At 52.3% G+C, this 22814-nt stretch overlaps 1 protein-coding gene across 1 annotated transcript in view; it reads left to right on the top strand.

Annotated features, from left to right (window-relative positions):
• The window catches only part of CUNH1orf21 (chromosome unknown C1orf21 homolog), a 71569-nt gene that overhangs the window by 41088 nt on the left and 7667 nt on the right, over positions 1-22814 (top strand). The window contains exon 3 of the mRNA XM_056109597.1: positions 5360-5454. Coding sequence (XP_055965572.1) covers positions 5360-5454 — 95 coding nt within the window. The remainder of the gene's footprint in view (positions 1-5359; positions 5455-22814) is intronic.

The raw sequence follows: 22814 nt of genomic DNA, 5'->3' as shown, positions 1-22814 counted from the left end.
TAAAAATAATAACAATAAGATAAAAATGAAAACTAAAGAAATTTTGTTTTTTGGGGCCACACCGAACAGTGCCCAAGGCTTACTCTGCCCTCAGGGATCACTCCTGGAGGGCTTGGGGGACCCTGTGGGGTGCCAGGGTCAGCTGCATGCAAGGCAGACACCCTCCCCCTGTACTAGTGCCCTGGCCCCTGAGTTTGAGGACCCGGGAAGATAGAGGTGGGGCAGGATTTTCGGACTGATTTAAAGTGCACTGAGAATTAGGTTAGAATTCTGGGGGTCCTGCAGAGAGGACCCCCCAAAATCAGGGGAAGGAGCTTGAAGATTCACCTTTTGGGGCAAGTGTGAGAAAGAGTTGAGAATCTAAATTCTCCCCTGTCCATCGGGTACAAAACCCAAGCCCCACCCCAACATCGAAATGTTTAGACAGCTCAGAATGTGGAAATTGGAAATTGACTTAGAGCTTAGATGGAAGACCCCAGTCATTGGTTTAGCCTCATTGATTTGATCCAGTCATTGGTTAGACCCATTGGTTCAGAAGCATTGGTTTGACCCAATCATTGTTTTAGACTCATGGTTTGATCTAATCCTTGCTTTAGACTCTTGGTTTGACCCAATCATTGGTTTAGACCCATTGGTTTGACCCAATCATTGGTTTAGACCCATTGGTTTGACCCAATCATTGGTTTAGACCCATTGGTTGAGACTCATTGGTTTGACCCAATCATTGGTTTAGACCCATTGGTTAAGACTCACTGGTTTGACCCCAATCATTGGTTTGATACAATCATTGGTTTAGATTCATGGTTTGATCCAGTAATTGGTTCAGACTCATTGGTTTGACCCAGTCATTGATTAAGACTCATTGGTTTGAGTATAAACCAGTAGTTCTCAGACTCTTTCTGACTATACCCTCAACCCCTACCTTTTACCAGTGGACCCCTAGTCTTGTGCCCTGCTCCCTCATTTACATGATTTTCACCTGAGGCTCCTTTTGGAATGTTCTAGAAGATCACACAGCCTCTAGTTGAGAATTGCTGGTCTAGAAGAAACAGTCACAAACTGACTTGATCTATACCCCCTTTACACGTATGTTTATACATATGAAATCCCCACTGTATTTCATATAGATTGCACTTTCCTGTATATATTTTTTTTAATTTTCCCCCGTGTATATTTCATGTCATTTCTTGTTTCCTGGTGGGGAATTGGCTCTCTGGGTTCTGAGGCCACAGCTCCTAGTGTCCACTCACCCTGGGTACTAACTCCTGGGCTTGGTCAGGCTTCTGGTGGCCAGACCAGTGCTGGGGCCACCTTCTGACCTGGAGTCATTGAATCAAAGCCTCTGGGTCTTCTTACTGGAGCTTCTTTCTGACCATTATGCGTCAGGTTTTGCCCTGTGGTCCCCGAAGTCCAGATGAGGGGGTCTAGGGGGGCGCCGGTGGTCAGCCCAGAAAGCTCTCTCAGTTTCAAGTCCTTGACGTGCAGGTGTGATGGCTGCTGGTTCCTTCAATCCTGCCAACTGTTTCATGCCTTTCCGGGGTGGTAACAGTGTTTCAACCATCAGGTTCTGGAAGAGATTATTTTGGATACAGTGTTGATTGCTTGTTTAGGATATGTATCAATTTAGGATACTTTGTTGCACACTTGATTATTTAGGATACTGTGTTATTTAGGATATGTATTTAGGATACTTTGCCCATTTGATTGTTTAGGATACTGTATTAAGTATTTAGGATATGTATCAGTTTAGGATACTTTGTTGCCAGTTTGATTGTTTAGGGTACTGCCTTGTTTAAAATATGTATCAGTTTATGATACTTTATTGCCCATTTGATTAGGATACTGTTTTATTTAGGATATGTATCAATTTAGGATATGTTGCCTGGTTTGATTGTTTAGGATACTGTATTATTTAGGGTATGTATCAATTTAGATTGATACATATTTAGGATACTTTGTTGCCCCTTTGTTTTTCTAGGATGCTATGTCTCTTCTTTAATTGTTTAGGATATTGTGTTGATTGTTATAAGCGCATTTAAGGGCATGAAGGTGCAAAGCGTTGATTACTTCGTGACTTTTTTTTCTTTCTCAAGATCTGAAAAAGGGTTGGGTTCTGTGCTTGGGAGTTTCTCTGTACCAACACTAAACACTCCAGCCCCTGTGCAAAAATAAAACGGGGGTGTTGGAGATTAGAATATAATACCAAGCTTTATTGGCTTAGGAGGACCCCTGTCCACGAGCCTGCAGGTAAGGAAGGAAAGACAGGATTTTGTCAGGACTGGTTTTTTATTTCTCCATCCAGACCATGGCTGGGTTCTGCCTTGCAGCTGCTGTCCAGCATGAGGTCTGGTTCGCGGACGCTGCTCTCCTGTTCGGGGAGATGCAGTGCCCCTCCGGCGAGAGGACCCACGTGCTTGATAATCGAAGATGGATTGGCGCAGGCTGCAGACAATAGGCGAGCTTTGGTCTGCCCGGCTGCCGGCTGGCGTCAGAGCTGTTCTCCGGGGTGCGCCCTCTTCCGAGTGTGATTCTGTTCTCTGAACTCGCTCCCCTCGGGTCACTGAGCCAGACCCTGAGAGAACACGAAGTTATTAGAGCAAGTCAGATTCTAGAGGATAGCGGAGCCGTTGCACGCTGCGTAACTGCAATTTTTATTGTTTTGGTTTGTTTGGGGCCACACCCGGCGATGCTCAGGGCTGACTGCTGGCTCTGCACTCGGGGATCACTTCTGGCAGTACTCGGGGGACCCTGTGGGATGCAGGGACTCAAACCCGGGTTGACTGCGTGCAAGGCCAACACCCTCCCTGCTGTCCTATCGCTCTGACCAGGCACACACTTCATTCCTTACCTATGAGACATCGCGGGCTGTGAAAACTCAGGCTTGGGGACCAGCAGACAGGGACTGGGGGAGGGGAACATCACTGTGTGTAAGACCCCCGGGGCCCCAGAGCTGCCGGGATCCAGGAGTTAAGGGTCTCATTGTGACCCAGTGAACTTTGGCACAGTTCTGACCTCAGCACTCATATCTCAGATTTTATCATATATTCTGTGTGGTGTGCAGTGTTGCCCTCATGTAAATGTTACTGTAATTAGCCTGATTCGTACTGAGAAACTTGAAGGTTTTGTTTTTTTTTTAATTTTTTGCAAAGCTTTCTCTTAAGCATGTAAAGAAAGTCACCCTCAGTCGTTACCGAGACAGGGGGCTGCAAGGGACCCATCTCCCTGGCCCCTTGCTCCATAGTGGCCCCTCAGGTCCTCATAAGGGCAGTTCTCCCAAGAGTCTGTCCTAGAACTTGGAGCCGTTGTACAGTTGATTTCAAAAACAGCTGTGAACTATGGGCCGCCTCCCTGATCTCCCACCGACAAAAATGAGGGTGTAGTCAAAGGCTTCTGGACACACAACTAGACAACAGGAATTCAGGCTTTCCTCCCCCATCGTGAAGGGGATGGTGGGCTTCACCCTGGGTGCTTTTTGTGGAGGGAGGTGTTGTGAAGGAGACCACTTAAGAAGTTTGAGTCTACATCATTTCTTTTCTTTTGAAATTTTTATTTAACTAATTTTGGCTTTGGGGCCACACTTGGCCATGCTCGGGACTTATCCTGGGCATCTGTGCTCAGAGATCACTCTGGGAGGGTTTGGGGGGGACAATCCAGAGTGCCAGGGATGGAACCCGGCTCGCTGTCTTTCTGAGTTAATTTAGGGATGGCTTTTAGGAATATTTCTTTTTCTGGGGGTGGAGTGTCCTCACCTAGCAGTGCTCAGAGCTTCTGCCTCTGTGCTCAGGGATCACTCCAGGTAGAGCTCAGGGGACCTTGTGGGGTCCCAGGATCGAACCTGCATTGGCCATGTGCAGGGCAAATGCCCTCCCCGCTTTGCTGTCGCTCCAGACCCAACCAGCTACTTTTAAATGTTGGCACCTGGGGCTGGAGCGATAGCCCAGTAGGGAGGGTGTTTGCCTTGCATGCGTCCGACCCGGGTTCGATCCCCAGCATCCCATAGGGTCCCCTGAGCACCGCCAGGAGTGATTTTACTGAGTGCATGAGCCAGGAGTCAGCCCTGAGCATCACCGGTGTGACCCCAAAAGAAAAAAAAATTGTCGGCACCTGGGTGAGGTGCTGGAGAAAGAAAAGACTTTCCAGAAAGTCTCTGAGCTCCGGGAACAGAAGTGGGATTTCAGTGGCTGAGCTTGACTCAGTGACAAATTTCATAGCAGGGGCTTCAGTCAAACCCAGCGTGTGGCCGACCCCGGCACCCCATAGGGTCCCCTGAACCCCTCCAGAAATGGTCCCAGAGCACAGAGCCAGGAGGATGTTCTCCCAGTTCTGGCCCCCAAAAAAACAAAAGAATTCCACACCAGGATCAGGGTCCTGTCCACTAACCTGTCCCTCTCGCCCTCTGTCCCGTCCTTCCTGTGGTTTACCCGTTAGCTGGTCTCGGCATGACTCAGAGCCGAGTTTGACCTTGCTTGGCCCACATGTGTGCCTGGCCGTGGAAACTTGAGGAGCCGTGATACCCTCGTGAGTGGGTACCGGGACACAGACCAAGGTCACGGTCAGTTGAAACTTGGGCAGCTGGTTCTCAGCTGTGACCAGGTCCTACCTGGTGCAGAGGGGAATGCCCTGTTTGCTTGTCCGTAGGTTCTCTCTCTCTCTCTCTCTCTCTCTCTCTCTCTCTCTCTCTTTCTTTCTCTTTCTTTCTGTCCTTTCTTTTTCTTTATTTCTCTTTTCTTTCTGTCCTTTCTTTTTCTTTCTTTCTTTCTTGCTTTCTTTTCCTTTCCTTTCCTTTCTTTCTTTCTGTCCTCTTTCTTTCTTTCTTTGTTTCTTTCTTTCTTTCTTTCTTTCTCTCTCTCTCTTTCTGTCCTTTCTCCTTCCTTCCTTTCTTTCTTTCTTTCTTTCTTTCTTTCTTTCTTTCTTTCTTTCTTTCCTCAAGGGTTATTCCTGGCTCTATGCTCAGGAATCACTCCTGGTGGTGCTCAGGGGACCCTATGGGACTCCAGGGATTGAACCCGGGTTGACTGTGTGCAAGGGAAAAAGAACTGTAAGACTTCAAGAATCTTATGGAAAGGAGCTGGAGTGATAGCACAGCAGGGAGGGCATTTGCCTTGTACATACTGGACCCGGGTTCGATCCCCGGCATCCCCTAGGGTTCCCCGAGCACCGCCAGGAGTGACTCCTGGGTGCAGAGCCTGGAGTCAGCCCTGAGCATTGCTGGGTGTGGCCCTCAAATAAAGAACAAAAACAGAAACGAACCTCAAATACAGGCCCCGGGGAAGCAGATGACAAATCCAGGCTTGCCCTCACCACTGGCCAAGTTACCAAAGTGTCTTTTTTTCTTTCTTCTTCTCTTTTCGGTCCTCAGATGAGTATAGGATCAAGCCCGTGGAAGAGGTCAAGTACATGAAAAACGGGGCAGAAGAGGAGCAAAAAGTCGCCGCCAGGAACCAAGAGAACTTGGTAAGAGAAAGACAGTGACGGGGCGGACAGACAAAGCCTGCAGTTTGAACGACCCTTTCCACGCGGGGCTAAAGGTTTCCTGAGGGTGCTGAGCTCTTTATGGCTTGCCTGGACACTGCAAGTCCCTGTCTCTTGTCCGGTTGGGCGCAAACCTTCTGTCCTTAGTTGTGGTAGAAAGTATGCAGGTGGTGTTTCAAAAACCCGCGAGGAAACGCACAGAAATTTGGGAATAAGCGCCCTCTCCTCTTTTCTTATACAGTTTTGGGGTTTTGGGGCCATTCCCGGCGATGCTCAGGGGTTACTCCTGACTCTGCACTCCTGGCGGGGCTCAGGGAACCCCATGGGATGCCGGGACTCAAACCCGGGTTGACTGAGTGCCAGTCAACCTATTCTACTGGCCCCCATTCTACTGTTTTTTTTTTTCAGTTGTTGTTTGTGTTTTCAATGGGGGCCACATTTGGCAATGCTCAGGGCTGACTCCTGGCTCTGCACTCAGGAATCACTCCTGGTGGGACTCGGGGGACCCTGTGGGATGCCGGGGATCGAACCTGGGTCCGCCGCATGTAAGGCAAGCGCCCTCCCCGCTGTCCTATCACTCCAGCCCGCTACACTTTAAAAACGGTAACCCAGGGACTGGAGTGATAGCACAGTGGGGAGGGCATTTGCCTTGTACCTGGCTGACCCAGGTTCGATTCCCAGCATCCCATAAGGTCCCCTGAGCACCACTGGGAGTGAATCCTGAGTGTATGAGCCACAACACTAAACTCATGTTTAAAAAAAAAAATCTGGGGGCTAGAGCAATAGCACAGCGAGTAGGGCGTTTGCGTTGCATGCGGCTGACTCAGATTCGATTCCCAGCATCCCATATGGTCCCCCGAGTACCGCTAGGAGTAATTCCTGAGTGCATGAGCCAGGAGTAACCCCTGTGCATTGCCGGGTGTGACCCCCCCCAAAAAAAATCTAAGAAAAACTGTAACCAAGACCAGGAGGAACCCAGAGTTTCATAGGATCTTTGCAGGTGCTTCCTTCCAAAGGAATCTGATGTCCTTGGAAAATAGGTCACCCTCAAGACAATACTTAAGAGTCTCTTGGTGCAGGGGGTGTGCGTTAAGCCGAGAGTTATTTTTGTTGTTGGTTTGTTTGTTTTATTGGGGGTTGGGCGGTTGGGAGCATACCAGTGAGGCTCAGGGGTTGTTCATGGCGTGTTTGTGGGAGTCAGTCCTGGTGGTGATGGGGGCGCACGTGTGCACATGTGCGCGCGCGCACACACACACACACGCACACGCACAGAGTGCTGGTTCTGCATGCAGAGAGTATGTGCCAGGAAATTGAGCTGCTGTTCAACCTCAGAACTATTAGGAATTTAAATTTTATACTCCTGAGGCTGGAGCGATAGCACAGCGGGGAGGGCGTTTGCCTTGCACGCGGCTGAGCCGGGTTCGATCCCGAGCATCCCCTAGGGTCCCCCGAGCACCACCAGGAGTGATTCCCGAGTCATGAGTGAGGAGGAACCCTAAAACACCCCTGGGTTGTGGCCCCCAAACCGAACAATAAAATAAAATGCAGTACTGCGTAGGATCCTGTTTTGGTAAAATAAAACAACTTAGCTTGAGGCCAGAGCGATAGCACAGCGGGGAGGGCGTCTGCCTTGCACGTAGCCTACGTGGGTTCGATCCCCGGCATCCCATAGGGTCCCCCGAGCATCGCCAGGGGTGATTCCTGAGTGCAGAGCTGGGAGTTAGCCCTGAGCATCACCGGGTGGGACCCAAGAAGCAAAGTAATAATAATAATAATAATATTGGGTCCATCACCCAGTTCAGCACCTTAATATCTGATCCATCCATAGGGGCTGGAACAATAGCACAGCGGGGAGGGCATTGGCCTGGCACGCAGCCAACCTGGGTTCGATCTCCGGCATCCCCTAAGGTCCCCTGAGCACCGCCAGGAGTGATTCCTGAGTGCAGAGCCAGGAGTCAGCCCTGAGCATTGCCGGGTGGGACCCAAAATGAAAACCGAAACTAAAAGACTGAAGTCTTCCTTCTCCAGATTTGTTGCACTAGCTTCGTTACTTTCGTTCTTCATGATCGTCATCCTCTGTGAGGCCTGGTTTCATCTTTCGTTGTTTTTCTCATGTGTGACCCACAAGTCTCAGAGCATGTGGCCCGACGGGGGCAGGTCAGGGCTGAAGCCACGGTGAGACTCCTCAGATGGGACATCTGGATTGAGCAGGGTCGAGCCCAACGCTGGGCTGGCCGGTGGGCTGGAGGGAGTTTGGGTTTATTCCTGGGGGAGGTGACAATTGTGTGAGGTTTCGGGGGCCGGGGTGGAGGGGCACGTTGTAAATCAGCAGCTGCAGGTGCTCTGGGGGGTCATTCAGAGGCCAAGTTCATGCTCATGGTCCCGTGGGCCCTGGAGACCCCAGCCCAGCAACATCTGGCTTCGCTCTGAGCCCCCAGGTTTCTTCAGCAAGACTCTTGGCAGGCTTCAGGCCCTCAGGCCCTCTTCCTGGGTCTCTCCCTCCCTATCCCTCTCCTCCTTCCCCGACCCCAACCGTCCACAGATCTTGCTTCTACAACTCTCAGCTGTGGGGCCGCTTCTGTTCTCCTCTCTTGCCTTAGTTCAAAGGTCAGCACTCAAAGGGAGAGCACGCAAAGGAAAGGGCTGAGCAGACACGCAGATGACAAAGGGCAGAGACCTGGGGGCCACAGAGAGCAGCTCCCGGGGCTGGAGGCCTCCTCTGTGTATGAGACACCCCCCCCCACACACACACAGTGCCTGGAACGCTGAGCCACCAAATGGATGTCACCCCAGAGCACTCCCAGATATGACCAAACACGCCCTTGATTTGGGAGGGTCCCACCTGGCAATGCTCAGGGCTGACTCCTGGCTCTGCACTCCTGGCAGTGCTTGGGGGACCCTATGGGATGCCGGAGATCGAACCTGTGTTGGCCGTGTTCAAGGCAAACGCCTTCCCCGCTTTGCTGTCACTCCAGTCCCCTGAGACGCCTGTTAATGGCACCTGCTGATGGAGATGGTGGTGGCAGGGAGGTCAGTGGGGGGGAGGCCCATGTGAGAGTACCTGGTGCTGTGGACAGGAAGATGCCAATGGCCCGGTGGTGGATGGCGTGGACATGGGGGGCAGGCAAGAACGGGGAGGGGGTGAGGACACTTGATTGTGGAGATGGCATCAAGACACGGTCGTGGTGACGGCGATAAAGCTGCTGGTGAGGATGAGGATGGTGGCGATTGTGATGGCGGTGCCAACGGTGGTGATCATGTTGGTGATGGCAGTGTTGATGGGGATGATTGTTAACCTACATTGGTTAGTCCTTTCGATGATGGTGTGTTGGTGGTGCTGATATTGATGGTGTTGATGGTGATGATGGCAGTGTTGATGGTGATGGTGGTGATTGGCAGTGTTGGCCGTGGCGATGAGGTTGAGAATGGCCATGAGGGTGGCGGTAACCGCACTGGTGATGGAGATGGTGGTAGGGGATGTCGTGTTGGTGATGCCACTGTTGATGGTGATGATGGTAACGTTGGTCATGATGAGGTTGAGGATGGTGGGGATTAGGATGGTGACACCAGTGGTGGTGGTAATGATGGTGGTGCCAGTGTTGATGGCGGTGATGGTGGTGATCATGATGGCGATGCCAGTGTTGATGGTGATGGTCGTGTTGGTGATGCCAGTGTTGATGGTGATGATGGTAACGTTGGTCATGATGAGGTTGAGGATAGTGGGGATTAGGATGGTGATGCCAATCGTGGTGGTAATGATGGTTGATGGCAGTGTTGATGGTGATGATGGTGGTGTTGGTGGTGATGGTGGTGATGGAAGCGTTGGCCGTGGTGATGAGGTTGAGAATGGCCATGAGGGTGGTAGTAACCGCACTGTTGATGGAGATGGTGGTAGAGATGGTCATGTTGGTGGTGCCAGTGTTGATGGCGATTATGTGGTGATCATGATGCCAGTGTTGATAGTGATGGTTGTGTTGGTGATGCCAGTGTTGATGGTGATGGTGGTAATGTTGGTCGTGATGAGGGTGAGAATGGTGGGGCTTAGGTTGGCAACACCAATGATGGTGGTAATGATGGTGGTGCCAGTGTTGATGGTGGTGATGGTGGTGTTGGTGGTGTTGGTGGTGATAGTCGTCTTGGCCGTGGTGATGAGGTTGAGAATGGCCACGAGGGTGGTGGTAATCACACTGGTGATGGAGATGGTCATGTTGGCATTGGTGGTGTTGGTGGTGCTTATGGTAAAGGCAGTGTTGTTGGTGATGATGATGGGTGAACGGTACTGATGGTGATGCTAGTGTTGATGGGGATGGTAGTAACTTTGGTCGTAATGAGGGTGAGGATGGTGGGGCTTAGGATGGCAGCGCCAATGATGGTGGTAATGATGGTGGTGCCAGTGTTGGTGGTGATGGTGGTGTTGGTGGTGATCATGATGGCGATGCCAGTGTTGATGGTGATGATGGTGGTGTTGGTGGTGATGGCAGCATTGGCTGTGGTGTTGAGGTTGAGAATGGCCATGAGGGTGGTGGTAACTGTACTGTTGATGGAGATGGTGGTAGAGATGGTCATGTTGGTGGTGCCAGTGTTGGTGGTGGTGGTGGTAATGTTGGTTGTGATGAGAGTGAGGATGGTGGGGATTAGGATGGTAACGCCAATGGCGGTGGTAATGATGGTTGATGGCAGTGTTGGTGGTGATGGTGGTGATAGCCATCTTGGCCGTGTTGATGAGGTTGAGAATGGCCATGTGGGTTGGTGGTAACCGCACTGGTGATGGAGGTGGTTGTGTTGGCATTGGCGGTGTTGGTGGTGCTTATGGTGAAGGCAGTGTTGTTGGTGATGATGGTGGGTAGGTGATGTTGGTGATGCTAGTGTCGATGAGGACGGTGGTAATGTTGGTCGTGATGAGGGTGAGGACGGTGGTTCCATCATGATGAAGGTGAGGACGGTGGTGTGAAGGGTATTAATGGTGAGCACGCAGTTGAGAATGACATTGAGAACGGTGGCCATGGTAACTCATGGTGATGGTCGTGATTGGGTGAGGAGGTTGAGGAAGTTTATGGTGATGGACATGTGATGGTGGTGATAGTGACATTGGGGCCAATGGTGGTGCTGATGCTGGCAGTGATGACATTGAGGGGTGGCAGTGAGGATGTGGTGGCCAGGGTGATGAGATTGAGTCTGGTGATGGTGTGACCCTAGCGGTGCTGGTTCCTGTGTCCTAATGGGCTTGATAACGATGGTAGTGCATATTTGTGGAATATGAAGTAGCAGATTGGGAGACTGGCACCCAAGGACAGTAGAGATAAGGGCCAGGAGGATTGCCCCATGGCCTGGAAGCCGGCCTCACGGACTGGGGGGGAAAGACAGCTGGGGTGGAGAAGGGACCATCCAAGCAAGTGGAGGATGCTTGGAGGGCTTGCTCAGGATGGGAGATGTGTGCTGAGAGTAGACTATGAACCAAACATGACGGCCGCTTAGCACCTGTATTGCAAACCATAACACTCAAAGGGAGAGAGAGAGAAAGAGGGAAGGTGCCTGCCACAGAGGCAGGGGGGATGGTGGGATGGGGTGGGGGTGGTGGGTGGGATACTGGGGACATTGGTGGTGGAGAATGGGCACTGGTAGAGGGATGGGCACTCAAGCATTGTACGACTGAAATGCAAGCATGAAAGTTTGTAAGTCTGTAACTGCATCTCACGGTGATTCATTAAAAAATAAAAAAAAAATTAAAAACAAACAATGGAAGTGAAGGTGGTCATAGCTGTTCTGGACAAAGCAACTCTGTTCCATTTAAGTGACAGAATCAGCCTGAGCAATGATTTCGACTTTCTTCCCCGCTCCTTCTCTTTCTCCGACGTCATCAGTTTATCCCGAGAGCGTTGAAACTATTTTGAAGTTTTCCTTGTGTTTCTCAACGGTTGCCTTAATTACGGTGATGGCGGATGAGTCACTGAATCCACCCCCCTGTTATTCTTCCTGCTGAAGGCCCCCCCCCCCCCCCCGGTTCCTTAGTCATGCAAACCTTTGCCTCCGTCACCCTCCTCCCTCATGGGTTCTCCTTCTACTCCAGCTCCAGGGTCCTCCCAGGCGCCAGATGATTTTTGTTCATTTGTTTGGGGACCATGCCCAGTGGTGCTCAGGGCTTACTCCTGACTCTTCACTCAGGACTCACTCTTGGCAGTGCTCAGTGCTTCTTGGGGGATTAGAACCCGGTTCGGCCGTGCAGTCTCTCCGGCCCCACACCCCAATCTGTAGGAATATTTATTCTGTCTTTCACAGCCCCGGTTCTTACATTGCTACCTCCTGCCTCTCAATGTAAGGCTCAGTTCTGAGAGATGCACACATCTCTGTCCCTTAGAAAGCGGCACCATGCTGCCCCGGGAGGGAAAGGGTGTTTGTCCATCTGCCTTTTTTTCCCCTTGGTGGCGGCGACAACGGTGGCCGCTGTCTCTTAGAGCCTAAAGGACAGCCAGGTATGAGCCTGCAGTGACGAGGCACACGGGGCCTCATGGGATGGGGGTGGAACGGCCCTGCTCCTTGCCCTGGCAAGGCCCCAAGTTGCCACCCACAAATGCCTCCTCCGGCTCTGAAGGACCCTAATCCCAGAGGCACACAAACCGATCTCAGAATCCAGCGGCTCTTGGCAGTCTCGCACGACATCACGTGCTCTTCATAATCAGCAACAGAAAACGAATTATCTGGTGATGTCTTTTTTGGCAGGTCTGGTTGCTGGGGAAAACTCCAAATAACGATGGTGGGTCTTTTGTCGTGATATTGAATGTGATCAACGTAGAGAGAGAGTAAAGTGGAAATCTGCCACACAGGCAGGTGGGGGGGGGAGTTGTGGGGGGGTATACTTGGTGGTGGAAAATGTGCACTGGTGAAGGGATGGGTGTTTGATCATTGTATGACTGACCGAGACTTAAACCGAAAGGCTTTGTTTGGGGGCTGGAGCAATAGCACAGCGGGTAGGGCGAGTGCCTTGCATGCGGCTGTCCTGGGTTCGATTCCCAGCATCCCATAGAGTCCCCTGAGCACCGCCAGGGGTAATTCCTGAGCACAGAGCCAGGAGTAATCCCTGTGCATTGCCGGGTATGACCCAAAAAAGTAAAAAACAAAAACAAACAAAAAAACCCCCACAAAACTGAAAGGTTTTGTGGCTGTTCTCACAGTGATTCAATAAATAAAAAATTTAAAAAAGAAAGAAAGAAAGTGGGCTGACTTCCCACCTAGGGACGCTGCTGTCTGTCCCGTCTCTCTTTTTTTTTCTTTTGCTTTTTTGGTCACACTTGGCAGTGCATAGGGGTCACTCCTGGCTCTGCGCTCAGGAATTACCCCTGGCGGTGCTCAGGGGACCCTATGGGATGCTGGGAATCGAACCCGGGTAGGCCGCGTGCAAGGCAAACGCCCTCCCCGCTGTGCTGTCTCTCCAGCCCCTGTTCTGTCTCTTATATGCTCTGACCTGGTGTGTATCATCCTGCACCTCCAGCCTTGGCCTGCATGAATCGGGTCACCGAGATTCAGAAAGCTGATTGACTTGATTGATTGATTGATTGATTGAATTTGGTCCCTTGCTCTTTCTCCTCTCCCTGCCTTTTCTCTCGTCGTCTTTGCCGATGCCCGATTTCGCCTCGCTGGGACGGGTGGGCTTCTATTGACAGTCGCCTGTGCTGAGTGTCTGCAGCACTGATTTTTTTTGAGGGGGGTCACACCCGGCACTGCACAGGGGTTCCACCTGGCTCTGCACTCAGGAATTACTCCTGGCGGTGCTCGGGGGACCCTATGGGATGCTGGGAATCGAACCTGGGCTGGCTGCCTGCAAGGCAAACGCCCTCCCCGCTGTGCTATCGCTCCAGCCCCTGCAACACTGATTTTAATTAATTGGTTGCCTGCTGTGAATTCCCTCTTCATTGCGCTCTGCCCCTTCTTGTTCTTTTTGGTTTTGGGTTTTTTTTTTTTTAATTTGGTTTGTGGGGTGGGGGGCACACCCGGCGATGCTCAGGGCTGACTCCCAGCTCTGCACTCAGGAATTACTCCTGGCGGTGCTCGGGGGAACCCTATGGGATGCTGGGGTTCGAACCCGGCTTGGCCGCATGCAAGGCAAACGCCATCCCCGCTGGCCTATGGCCCCGGCCCCAGCATACCTTTGGATTGTTTTATAGAGAGAAGCAGGGTGTAAATCTTTCTCCCAGTTGTGTGGCAAGGAGCAGGCCAACCAGAAATGATCTGAAAGATCCTTCCACCCTCGCCAGCCAGCACTGTTCTTTTTGCAATGAGATACTGGCCAGATTTGTTGGGTTTGGGGTTTTGGGGTCGCACCCTGGGGCTTGCTGACACTTGGGCATCTGCGGACACAGCTCGGTCCTCTCCTGCCTCGGCTGCTGGTGGCTCGTTGGCAGAGAGAGGGCGGGATGGTGAAGCCCTGGGCGGTGACCGCCTGGCAGGTCCACGTGGGGGATGGGGGCAGCTGAGACACTCAAGAACCGCAGAGAACCGTTTGCAGTTCCTCCTTTCACTTCCTGCAGAGGGAGAACCCACGGAATTCCTCTTGGCCACTCACCCCACTTCTCGCCTGGCCCCGGCTGTCAGAGAGTGGGCTGTGGAGGTTGGGAGAGAGGGACACCCGTGGGCCTGGTGCTGGGGGGGACACTCGCGTGGGGACCCCTTCCAAATCCAGGGTCGCATTGCCCAGTGCCTCCGGGAGAGAACTGGAGGAGGGTCTGTGCTCCTTTTTCCTTCCTTCCTTCCTTCCTTCCTTCCTTCCTTCCTTTCTTTCTCTTTCTCTTCCTTTTCTCCTTTCTTTCTCTTCCTTTTCTTCTTTCTTTCTTTCTTTCTTTCTTTCTTTCTTTCTTTCTTTTTCTCTTCCTTTTTTCTTTCTCTTCCTTTCTTTCTCTTTTTCTTTCTTTCTCTTCCTTCCTCTTTCTCTTTTTCTTTCTCTTCCTTTCTTTCTCTTTTTCTTTCTCTTCTTTCGTTCTTTTTCTTTCTTTCCTCCTTCCTTCCTTTTTTCCTTCCTTCCTCTTTCTTTCTTTCTCTCTTTCTTTCTTTCTTTCTTTCTTTCTTTCTTTCTTTCTTTCTTTCTGCTTTTTGAGTCCCACCCAGCGATGCTTGGGGCTGACTCCCGGCTCTGCACTCAGGAATCCCTCCTGGCGATGCTCAGGGGACCCTCGGGGATGCCGGGGATCGAACCCGGGTCAGCCGCGTGCCAGGCCAACACCCTCCCCGCTGTGCTCTCACTCCAGCCCAGGGTCTGTGCTTCTAGCCAGAGCTAGGCCACGTGTGAAGGTCCCTGGTTCGCCGTCGAGGCCAGAGAAATCCAAAGAAATCCACGCGGGACTCCGGGACTCCTGTCTTTGGCCGCTCGCCGCAGCTCAGCAGACCCTTGGTGGTGCGACTTTTAAGTACCTGTTTCCGAACTCTGCTCTGCACGTAATTTATAGGCTCGAAGCCATACCCAGGGGCTTAAAAGATGTGGCTGGCATTAAAGTATATCCCTGTGCCCGGCCCTTTCCAATTTGGGGGCTTAAGGAAATTGCAGGCTCGCTTTGGAAAGTGTCTGTTAAGGCTGAGCTGTTTCTCTTTGTAGTCCTGGTACCTGCAATTTTGGAAAAGGAACTGAGTCTTTCTGGACTCTTGCTTCGCGTGAATATAAATACCAGCATCCCAGTTTCCCTCCAAATCATTATTATCTTTTTTTTTTTTTTTTTTGCAGAGGGGGCTACACCCAGCAGTGCTCAGGACTTAACTCCTGCTCTTCTAAGCACTGCGGGCACAGATCCCTGAGCACAGAGCCAGAGTCAGCCCTGAGCACTCGAGACGCGGCCCCCAAACGCGAGAGACAAAAGCAGGCTCTGAGTCGTTGGTCTGAACGCCAGCGGGCTCTGATAGCTGCCGTAGAGATGGAACATGCTGGAACGGGTGTGGGACAGGGAGGGCCCGGCTTCCCGGCAGCCCCCGGCATCTGGGCGCGGCCCTGGAGGTTGTCAGCACATCGCCACCGTCCCAACTTGTCGTCTGCCCGCTGGGTACCGCTGCTGTGTGGTCGGTCGGTCCGGCGGGTTCCCCGACCCCCTGAGGATGGCCTGGGATTCAGTGTCTTCTTCTCTTGGGAGGCTTTGCGTGTTTTAGGAGGGGAATGAACTTGCAGATCTGATTTTCCTGCAAAAGGCAAAAAGCATTGATGATTCTTTTTTGGGGGGTGGTGGTGATGGGGGTTGGCGGGTGTGTTATCCAAATTATCTTAAGCAACGCCTGGGAATTGCTTCTGGCAGTATCTCAGCCCACTGGGCGGGTGGTTTAAATGTCCACAGATGTCGTATTGCTCAGTCTTGCATCGCCAGATGATATCCTGGGATGCTCGGGGACCCCCGAGTCACTGCGATGCTCAGGGCTGACTCCAGGCTCTGCACTCAGGAACCTGGGGTCTTACATGCAGTGACTATGGAGCTGGGGTTCAGCCCAGGCTGGGAAAAACCCCAACCACTGTTTCCGGCAGTGCTCCTGGAGGATGGCCATTGGACTCCCTTCCCCAGAGTTCTGCATTTCTCAGATGGTGGTAGCCAGAATGTCCTAGAAGGTTTAGAATGTCCTAGAATGTTCTAGAAGTGGTGCTCAGAGGCAAGTGTCTGGTTAGTTGAATAAGCACGTGGGGTGCTCGTAAGGATGATGAAAGGGACCGCTTGTATCATCTCTAGCCCCTTGGGCTTGGTTTGGGGCCCCACATACATGTAGAGTGAGGAATGTTTTCTAGAACCTTCTGGGGCTTTATGTCCACTGTATGGTAACAAGAGGCAGATTTGTTCTTCTGAAAATGGTGGGTTTTTTTTTTTTTAATGAGTTCTGGCAGTAGAAACAGATGAGTTTAATAATTCAGTGAAAGATCAAGAATAATATTTACGTTTTTTAATCACTAGATACACATTTGTCTTCATTCCTGTGGAACTCAGAGTTGCCGATGATTCCAGATGCCGTGTGTGTGTGTGTGTGTAAAATGTTTATTGTACATTTAATGAACACATACTAACCCGTCTCTGTATCTTTTTATAAAAGATACAGGTACTCTGGTTTTTGCTTTCGATCCCATAACTCTTTCACCTTTTACTGTAAAAATATACTTTTTTTTTTCTCCCCATCATCATCCGTTAATTTCATTGAATTATCATGAACTAACTCACACCAGATAAAAATCAGTTGATTTTCCTGTTCTAGCCGTTGTTCTCGCTGTGTTTCGTTTGAGCTCGTTGGGAAATCCAGACCTGTATCGACCCCTGTCACTTCACTCCCTGGATTTTTTGCTTTGGAAACCTCTGGGTCAGCGACATGTGGTGGCATTAACTCTGAGTCATCATTTCTGATTCTGGCTTCAGAACATCTTGCTCAAGGCCCTTTGGCTTATTAAAATCGCAGGATGAGGGGCCGGAGCAATAGCACAGCGGGGAGGATGTTTGCCTTGAACATGGCAGACCCGGGTTCGATCCCCGGCATCCCATAGGGTCCCCCGAGCACCGCCAGGAGTGATTCCTGGGTGCAGAGCCAGGAGATCCCTGGGACACAAATAGAGAAAAAAAATCTTTTGGATTATTTATTTATTCATTATTTTTCTTATTATGGAGGTTGAGGGTGGGATGATGTGGTTGTTAGGACCACACCCAGTTGTGCTAAGGGTTTACTCTTTTTTTTTTTTTGCTTTTTGGGTCACACCTAGCAATGCTCAGGGCTGATCCTGGCTCTGCATTCAGGAATCGCTCCTGGCGGTGCTCCGGGGACCCTAGGGGATGCTGGGAATCGAACACGGGTCGGGTCGGCCACATGCAAGGCCCTCCCCACTGTGCTATCACTTCAGTTTACAAATTGTGATTTTATTTTATTCTGGGGTCCCTCCCGGCGATGCTCAGGGCTGACTCCTGGCTCTGCACTCAGGAATCACTCCTGGCAGTGCTTGGGGGACCCTAGGGCATGCCGGGGGTCGAACCCAGCAGGCTGGTCACGTGCAAGGCAAACTCCCTCCCCGCTGTGTGGTTGCTCTGACCCTCTAGAACTTACCACTTTAAAAGAAACATAGGGGCCGGACCGATAGTACAGTGGCATTTGCCTGGCACGCGGCCGACCCGGGTTCGACCCCCGGCATCCCCTAGGGTCCCCTGAGAACCGCCAGGAGTGATCCCTGAGTGCGGAGCAGGGAGTCAGCCCTGAGCATTGCCTGGTATGACCCAAAAAAGCAAAAAAAAAAAAAGAGAGAGAGAGAGAGAGAGAGAGAGAAAGTTCTAGAAGGTTCTTGGGGCTTCTGCGGGTGGCGCCGCCCGCTGCCTGCAGCTCTGTGGGTGCGACCGGGATCCCCGCTCCCTCTCTGACGGGCAGTTTGGCAGGGTCTTGTACATTCTTCCTGGCGGAGGCTTTGCTAACACTTGCCTGGGAGCACTGCGTGAGTCAGCCCTGGGCAGGATGGGGTGTGCGAAGCCGGGCGCTTACGTGGACAAATCTGCAGGATTCCGGGCCGCTCGGGGGCTCAGCGGCGGGGCGTGGCGCTGGTCGGCAGCCTGGAGGTGCCCCTGGGTGGGGAAGTCGAGTCTAGACACCTCCTGAGTTTGCCTCAACTTTCCCGGCTGTCTTCGGAGCTCAAGAACCAAGAGTGTCTCTGTGTCCTCACAGCCTTTGGCTCAGGTGGACTAGCTTACGCGTGGTGGGGAGGGGGACGGGTCCTTGGGGTGCTTTCGAGAACACCCCCCCACCCCAGCACTGGACGGCTTCAAGGCAGAACATCTTCCCCGTTTCTCTGTTCCTACGATGCAGCAAACAGGCGTGTCCATCTTAGCTGTGAAAGTGCAGTGAAACTTGGGGCTAGAGCCGGTGGTAGGGGCTTGCCTTAGCATGCGGCCGGCCCGGGTTCGATCCCTGGCATCACACAGGGTCCCCCCAACACCGCCAGAAATGATCGCTGAGCTCTGAGCACCCCTCAGTAAAACAGAAAGCAAAAAAAAAAAAATCAGAGTGAACCTTTGTGGGTTTTGTTTTTTATGCTTTTTGGGCCACACCCGACAATGCTCAGGGCTGACTCCTGGCTCTGCACTCAGGAATCACTCCTGACGGTGCTCGGGGGACCCTATGGGGTGCCGGGGATCGAACCCAGGTCAGTTGCGTGCAAGGCCAGCGCCCTCCCCGCTGTGCTATCGCTCCAGCCCCCAGAGTGAACCTTTGCACTGGCAGATTGCAACTTGGCAGGCTCCAGCCCCCAAGCCCTGCTAGACCCAGCGTTGAGGTGTACTCCCAGCTGACCACTGCTAGGAGCCATCCCTGAACTTCTGACCACCATGTGGAAGCCTTTTAGCCCCACTAATTTTTTTTAAAAAACAAGATTTCCTAAACGTAAGTACGCACTCCCTTTACAAAATTGACACTGGAACTCTTGAGAGGGAAGGGCGTTTCCCTGGCACGTGGCTGACCCGGGTTCGATCCCCGGCATCCCCTAGGGTCCCCGGAGCACCGCCAGGAGTGATTCCTGAGCACTGAGCCAGGAGTCAGCCCTGAGCATTGCCGGGTGTGACTCAAAAAGGGGAAGAAAAAAAAAACTGGATGGAATCTTGCAGATTGGGGGAGTCAGGCCCTCTCTAGGCGATGTTTACTTGCTAATTCACAGCTTACCAGGGCACAGATACAAAATGCAAGGGTCCAAGGGTGTGGTGTCCAGCAGGGCGACCCCTGTGATGTTGTTCTGGGGTCCGCCAGCCTTAAGTCCTGCACTGACACCAGCGCTGGCCTGAGCAGATATATTGCTTTTCTATTTTTTTTTTCAATTTTTGGATCACACCGGCGATGCACAGATGTTACTCCTGGCTCTGCACTCAGGAGTTACTCCTGGCGGTGCTCAGGGGACCCTATGGGATGCTGGGAATCGAACCCGGGTCATCTGCGTGCAAGGCATATGTCCTCCCTGCTGTGCTATCACGATGCTCAGGGCTGACTCCTGGCTCTGCACTCAGGAATCACTCCTGGCGGTGCTCAGGGGACCATGTGGGATGCTGGGAGTCGAACCCGGGTTGGCCGCGTGCAAGGCAAACTCCCTCCCCGCTGTGCTGTTGCCCAGGTCCCTGGTTCATCACTCTTGATTAATTGATTGATGATTGATTGCTTTTTGGGGTCCCACCCGGCGATGCTCAGTGCTGACTCCCGGCTCTGCACTCAGGGATCACTCCTGGCGGTGCTCGGGGGACCCTAGGGGATGCCGGGGATCGAACCCAGGTCGGCCGCGGGCTGGTCAAGTCTGCTACCCTCTGTACCGTCATCTCTCCAGCACCCTCTTTCCACGCTTGCATACCTTCTTTTTACCTGATTTATTTTACGGTTCGCGGCCTTCCTATTCGTGCTCAGGGTACCCCATATGCCAGGGAGGAAGCCCAGGACCCCCTCAGAGACCCCCTTTTACATCTTACTCTGTGCCCATCCCCCCAACACGCCACTTTGTGTTTCTGATCCGACGTTCTTGCCAGTTGAGGGCCCATCAAGATGCCCTTTCGTGCAGAAGGCGCTTCAATTCTTCTTTCTGTGCATCCAACGCCTCTGGTCACGGGAGGAGACGGAGGAGAGAAGAGGAAACCGGTCCTTCCTCCCCACGCCTCAGTCTTCTCATCAGCAAAAAGGGGTTAGAACAGCGCAGATGTGGGTGTAGGGTGCATTGAAGTCTGTGCCTGACGCCTTGGTCAAAACGGGTGACCTGGGGGCGGGGGGGCTGGATCCCGGGGGGGCGGGGGACTGTCTTGCACGCAGCAACCAGCCCCAGCCCCTGTGAAAACCCAGCTCTGAAATTGGGTGGGGTGAACTGCCTGGAAGGTTCTGGAACATTCTGAAGGTGTCTCTTCCACCTCCCAATACTCTCTCTCTCTCTCTCTCTCCCCCCCTCCCTATCTCTCTCTCCCTTTCCCTATCTCTCTCTCTCCATCACTTTCCCCCTAAATGAGAAATTGATCACAGAAATATGCAAATGACTGACTTTTCTCATTCGTTTCCCATCTTTCTCTCTGTCTCTCTCTCTCTCTTTCTCTCTCTCTCTCCCTCTCTCTCCCGGGTGCTAATTTCAAATGCCAGATGGAGATTCCTCGAAGTACCTCTGGAGTTTTCTATAGGGTGCCTTGGAGTTGGGGTTGAAAGACGGAGCGTAGCCACCGATTCCGAGGTGACTTTCCTGAAGGTTCCAGGAATGCTTGTGTGTTTTGTGAAAAACAAGAGTGTATAAAAAAATCAAGGGCCAAAGGAAGCAATAGGACAGTGGGGAGGGCGTTTACCTGGCACACGGCCGACCTGGGTTCGATCCCCGGCATCCCATAGGGTCCCCCGAGCACCTCCAGGAGTGATTCCTGAGTGCAGAGCCGGGAGTCAGCCCTGAACATCGCCAGGTGGGACCCAGAAAGCAAAAGAAAGAAAAAAAGACTGTTCTATGAGCGTTAATGTTGCTTTTAAGTGGAATAAAACCAGAACTTGATAATGTATAATTTCTCTAAATACCTGCTATGGAATTACTATAAATCTTGCAACTGTTGGAAATACTTTAAAATATCGCAATACAGTTTCTTTTCCCCCATTTCCATTTTGAATTATTAGAAAAATAAAAAGATGGAATTTCCGGTGGTGGAGTTGGAATATCGAATGTCGTAAGTCCTGAGCATCACCGGGCGTGGCCCCCAAATCCAAAAAGAGAACGAAAAACGTTCAGGAGCCAGTGAGGGACGGGAGCACCCGGCCCCGCGTTGGTCCCTGACATCAGGTGCTTCTCCCAGCGTTGCTGGTTGTGACCCTGAAGGCCCCCAGACGCGCTGGGCGTGGCCTTGACCCAGGCAGCCTCGCGCCCAAGGCAAACCCCTCCCTGCTGTGCTGTCTCCGGCGCTGGTCCCCGAGACCTGCTCTCCGGCCTACGCACTGAGCCGCCACCTGGTCTCCCCAGGGGTGACCCCTGGGTCCCTGAGCACCGTCGACGGGTGCACACACACACCCCCTCTCAATTCTACCTAATTGGGTCTTTGCACTTGGTGGGCAGAAGATTCTGGAAACGGGCAGCAAAGCGAATGCAGACGTGTGGATGTTTTGCTCGGAAGTTCGGAGCTTGGCTTGCCCACTTGTGCGACCGCTGGGAAGTCCTCCGTCCCCGGCCCCCCTCCGCCTCCCTCCGGGGTCCGTCTCCCTGGTCCCCTACGTCCCCCCGTCTCCCTCCCATCTCTCCAGTCTTGTCCCCCACCCCCGCTTCTCCCCAAGGGGCCGTCGCTCGCTGTGTCTTCGCTCTTTGCCCTTTGCCGGTTCTGATGCTCCGTCACCTTGGACCAGGCACCCAAGGGTGGGGCTGAGGACACACCCGGCACCGCTGTGTGGGACCAGTCACGCCCCGCTGGGGTCATCGGCATTCCTGGCACACACATGCACCTGTGCACACCCCCCACACACACACCCGTGTACACGCACTCAAACTACACACTTGCTCAAAGCTGTACACGCACTCACGTAGACACACACCCATACACATGCACAGACGCTTGTGTACACGCACACCTGTACACAGGACACACTTGTGCACACTCACACCCGTGTACACACCCATACATGCACTCACCTATACACACACTGGCACACACACTCGTGTACTCACACCCTGTACACACTCACCTATACACACACCAGCACATACACAGACACACCCGTGTACTCGCACCCAAACTGTACACACTTGCTCAAACCTGTACACACACACTGGTACACACTCGTGTACACACACCCATGTACACGAAGACACTTGTGTACACGCACCTGTACACACACAGCGCACACCCATGTGCACACTCACACTGTGCACGCCCATACATGCACTCACCTATACACACACCGGCACGCACACACACTCTTGTACACGCACTCACATCCATACAGCACACACCCATGTACACACATTCACACCCTCCATACATGCACTCACCTACATACCCACTATGCACACATGCACTCACACACACTGGTACACAGACACACTCATGTACACGCACACACACTCATGTACACACTCATGTACACACCTGTACATGCACAGCACACATCCCTGTGTACACACACCCCCATGTACACGCACTCATCTCTACACACACTCATATGCATGCACAGACACTTGTGTACGTCTGCACACACACCCATACATGCACTAACATACACAGCGGTACACACATAGACACACACTCATGTACACACACACCCGTAAATGCGCAGCACACACCCGTGTACACACACTCACACCCATACACGCACTCACCTATACACACACCAGCACACACACAGCCACACTAGTGTACACGCACTCATTTCCATACTCACACACAGCA

Source organism: Sorex fumeus, unplaced genomic scaffold (genome assembly GCF_029834395.1).
Source record: "Sorex fumeus unplaced genomic scaffold, SorFum_2.1 ptg000317l, whole genome shotgun sequence".
Taxonomy (NCBI): domain Eukaryota; kingdom Metazoa; phylum Chordata; class Mammalia; order Eulipotyphla; family Soricidae; genus Sorex; species Sorex fumeus.
The sequence above is the reverse complement of the archived record's forward strand: the minus strand, read 5'-3'. Positions and strand labels throughout refer to the sequence as shown.